The sequence below is a fragment of the Corvus brachyrhynchos genome, unplaced genomic scaffold (genome assembly GCF_000691975.1).
Source record: "Corvus brachyrhynchos isolate BGI_N302 unplaced genomic scaffold, ASM69197v1 scaffold197, whole genome shotgun sequence".
In the NCBI taxonomy this organism is placed as follows: domain Eukaryota; kingdom Metazoa; phylum Chordata; class Aves; order Passeriformes; family Corvidae; genus Corvus; species Corvus brachyrhynchos.
In genome coordinates, this window is record NW_008239108.1 from 475898 (window position 1) to 480300 (window position 4403).

Sequence of the window (4403 nt, forward strand, 5' to 3'; positions counted from 1 at the left end):
GCTGCCCCTCCCACACCCCCCTGCAAGGGGGATGAGGGACATTTGGCACAGTGGGGTTTGAGGGTCCCTGGGGGGCTCCCTTGGGGTCCCCTGGGGACAGCCCTGGGGTGCCCCTATAGGGTCCCTGGGGTGCCACACTGAAGTCCATGGGGGAGGTGTTGTAATGGGGGGGACCCTGGAGTGTCCTGTTGGGATTCTTGGGTATCCTATGCATTAGAGTCCCTGGGGGGGCAATAGGGAGTCCCAGGGAGGTGGTCACTGCTGGGGGATCCTCTTCAGGTTGTCATCCTAGGGGGGGTCCCGGGGATGTCTCACATGCTGTCTCCATGGGAGTCCATGGGGGATGTGGTGCGGCCATGGAGGCCGTGGTCCCCTGATACCCTTGACGTCCCTGTGCCCTCCAGGTGACAGTGCTGTTCGCGGGACAGAACATTGACGGGAGCCCCTTTGGGGTGACTGTGGGCATGGCTCTGGGCGATGCCACCAAGGTGACGGCACGCGGCCCTGGCCTGGAGCCCGTGGGCAACGTGGCCAACAAGGCCACCTACTTCGACATCTACACTGCAGGTGGGGGCACGGGGGGAGCTGTGGGTCTCTGGGGACATGTCCTTGTGGTGGTGTTGCCATGGCATGGCCAGGTGACTGGGGATGTGCCTTCATGGTGGCATGACCATGGCATGACCCAGACACTTTGAGGACGTGTCCTTGTGGTGGTGTGGCTGTGACATGACTTGGTGGCACTGAGGTCATGTCCTCATGATGACATGGGGTGGCCTGGTGGCTCTGGGGATGTGCTCTTGGAGTGGCAGAGCCATGGCATGACCATGGCATTATCTCATGGTGGCTTGGGGACACGTCCTTCTCATTCCAGGGCCAGGGCATGGCCAGGTGGCTTTGGGGCCATGTCCTCAAGGTGGCCTCAACGTAGCATGATTTGGTGGTTCTAGGGCCATGCCTTCATGGTGACATGGCCATGGGGTGGTCTCATGGTGGCAGGGCCATGGCATGGCAAGTGGCACCAAGACTGTGTCCTTGTGCCGTGGCCATGGGATGGTCTGGTGGCTGTGGGACCGTGTCGTCAGGGTGACAGGGCCATGGCATGGCTGGGTGACCCTGGGGTCCTGTCCTCATGGTGGCCTGGCCATCTGATGGCCTGGTGGCTCCCCATGGTGGCCTGGCCATGGTGCTGAGCCCGTGTCCTGGTGGTGACAGGGGCTGGCCCGGGCGATGTGGGGGTGGTGATCACGGACCCCCAGGGCCGGCGGGACACAGTGGAGGTGATGCTGGAGGACAAAGGGGACAACGTGTTCCGCTGCACCTACCGGCCCGTCCTCGAGGGACCACACACCATCTGTGTCACCTATGCTGGTGCTCAGGTCCCCAGGAGCCCCTTCACTGTCAACGTGGCTGAAGGTGAGGCTCCCCCCCAGGTCCCCACGTGGCTCCACAACATTTGTGACCTCTGTAGCTAATGACAACTATCAGAGGCCCCCTGTCACTCAGCGGTGACCACGGTGGCCCCAAGGCACCCAGTGGTGACCGTGGTGGTCCATGACACCAATGAGTGTCCACGGGCGAACCCATGGTCCCGTCACACTCCCCAGGGTGTCCCTCTGGCACCCCTGTCCCCGGGGTGTCCCTGTGTCACCCATCAGTCCCAGGGTGTCCCCAGGGGTTGGTTCCTTGTGCCCCTGAGGACCCCATGGCACTCCCTTGTCCCCACGGCATCCCCAAGGCATCCCCATGGGCCCCTCCCAGCCCTGGGGACACCCCATCCCTTCCTGTCCCTGGGGTTCCTCAGGGACCTCCCAGTGCCCGATGGATGCTGGTGGGTGCTAATGAGAGTTTGCAGCCTGCACCCCCTCAGCTGTCCTGGCCACGGGCCGGGGGCTGCAGCCACGGGGGGTCCGAGTGCAGGATGTGGCTGACTTCAAGGTCCTGACACGGGGCGCGGGCAGTGGGGACCTGCGGGTGACTCTGCGGGGACCAGGTGCGTGTCACTGTGGGGGAGCACGGTGGGGTTGGATGGTTGGGGGGCACCATAGGGTTCTCCATGGGGGGCCCGTGGGTAAGGTCCCACTGGGGGTCCCATGGGCTGAGTGTATGGATCAGGGTTCCCCATGGAGGGATGGATATAGATGGGAGACCCATGGGGAGTCTAGGGTTGGGGGACCCCGGGGGGGGCCACGGGGAGGTGGGTGTGTGGGTTAGGGTCCCGTGAGGGTGTCCATGGAGGTTGGATGGTTGAGGGGCATGCTGGGGTTGACCATGGGTGGGGGGGCACCATGGGAAGTGCATGGTTGGGGGGTGCTCCTGGGGCGGGTGCCCCGTCTGACCCCCTCCCACAGGGGGCACGGAGGAACCAGTGACGGTGCGGGATGTCGGTGACGGCGTCTACGAGTGCGAGTATGTGCCCCGGGTGCCTGGCAGCTACCAGGTGTCCATCACCTGGGGGGGCTACGCCATCCCCCGCAGGTCAGTGGCAAGTGCAGGGGTCCTGGCAGGGGGAAGTGAGTGGGGGGGGTTTGTGCGGGGGGGAGGGGTGGTGTACAAGCCCCGCCCCTCACTGCCTCTCCACCTCCCCAGCCCATTTGAGACGCAGATGTCTCCCTGGGGGGTGAGGGGTTTTGGGGCATGTGGGGGGTGTGTGTGGGGTACAAGCCCTCCCTTATCCCCCCAACCTATTTGAGGTGCAGGTGTTCCCCCAGGGGTGGGAGATGTTTGGGGGGGCTGGGGGTGCAGCTGTGTGCAGGTGTAGTATAGCCCTCTCCCCCCTATTCCCCCCAGCCTGCTCGAGGCGCAGGTGTGTGGGAGTGGGGGTGTACAGGTGTGTTACAGCCCCCCCTCACACCTACGTGTTCCCCCCAGCCCGTTTGAGGTGCAGGTGTCCCCCCAGCCAGGGGCACAGAAGGTCCGGGCCTGGGGGCCGGGGCTCGAGGGCGGGGTTGTGGGACGCCCCGCAGACTTCGTGGTTGAGGCCATCGGCACTGAAGTGGGGACCCTTGGTGAGCCGGGGGGGATGTGGAGGTGGGGGGCACTGTGGTGGGGACCCTGTGTGAGCCCTGAAGGGGGGAACATGGAGAGAGGGTCAGGGGCACCATGGTGGGGACATGAGGACAGGGTTGGGGGTAGTGTGGTGGGAACAGGGTGGGGAGCTACATGGTGGGGACAAGAGCATGAGTGGGTGACATCCTGTTGGGGACATGAGGACAGAATGGGGGGGCGCCATGAGGGGATACAGCACTCTGAGGAGTGTCACTGTGGCGGGGACAAGGGCAGGGAGGGGGTGAAACCCCACTGGGGACATGGGGACAGGCTGGAGGATGGGTGCCATGGTGGGGTCCCCAACTGCTGGGGTGACACAGGCACACAGAGGTGGGGACATGGGGCAGGCTGGGGTTTGGGGTGGCCCCAGTGGGGTCGTGGGGACATGGGTGGTGCCACCCTGGGGACGTGGTCACAGAGAGGGGACAATGCTCTCAAGGTCCCCACTGTGGGGACATAAAGACGTTAGGTGGCACCCTGCTGGGGGCATGGGCACAGAGCGGGGACAAGGATGGGGTCTGGGGCTCCTGGCATGGGCACAGGGTAACGGTGGCTGCGGTGCCCCCAGGGTTCTCCATCGAGGGCCCATCCCAGGCACGCATTGAGTGTGACGACAAGGGCGATGGCTCGTGCGATGTGCGGTACTGGCCCACGGAGCCAGGGCTCTATGCTGTGCACGTGGTCTGTGACGACGAGGACATCCGGGACAGCCCTTTCATGGCTGACATCCGCCCCGCTCCCCCTGACTCCTGGCCCGACAAGGTGCTGCAGCCCACGGCAACCCACAGATCCCCACTGTGCCCTTGTTCCCCATAGTGCCCTGCTGTGCCCCACTGCACCCCATTACACCTCACCTGTGGGTGCTGGGGGTGCAAGCACCCCATTGCATCCTCCTAACCCCGTCTCCACAGGTGAAGGCCTTCGGGCCGGGCCTGGAGCCCACTGGCTGCATCGTGGACCGCCCAGCCGAGTTTACCATCGACGCCCGTGGTGCCGGCAAGGGGCCCCTCAAGCTCTATGCACAGGTGGGAACTGTAGGGGGGCTGTTGGGTGGTGCTGGGGGCCATGGAGTGGTGCTGGCTGCTGTTGAGTGACATTGGGTGGTGTTGAGCACCTCTGAGTGCTGTTGAACACTGTTGGGTTCCATTTAGTGTTGTTGGGCGCCATTGGGTGCCCTTGAGCACTACTGGGTGCTGTTGGGGACCGCTGGGCACCACTGGGTGCCGTTGGCCAACACTGAGTGTGTTGGGCGCTGTTGGGTGCCGTTGGCCAACACCGAGTACCATTGGGTGCTGTTGGGTGCTGTTGGCCAACACTGAGTGCCATTGGGTGCTGTTGGGTGCTGTTGGGTGCTGTTG

At 64.4% G+C, this 4403-nt stretch overlaps 1 protein-coding gene across 1 annotated transcript in view; it reads left to right on the forward strand.

The window, feature by feature from the left end:
- Positions 1–4403, forward strand: part of LOC103619221 (filamin-C) — a 32114-nt gene that overhangs the window by 5949 nt on the left and 21762 nt on the right. Inside the window, exons 7-13 of the mRNA XM_017739389.1 lie at positions 405–567; positions 1213–1413; positions 1853–1990; positions 2349–2475; positions 2869–3005; positions 3614–3807; positions 3957–4070. Of these exons, the coding sequence (XP_017594878.1) occupies positions 405–567; positions 1213–1413; positions 1853–1990; positions 2349–2475; positions 2869–3005; positions 3614–3807; positions 3957–4070 (1074 nt within the window). The remainder of the gene's footprint in view (positions 1–404; positions 568–1212; positions 1414–1852; positions 1991–2348; positions 2476–2868; positions 3006–3613; positions 3808–3956; positions 4071–4403) is intronic.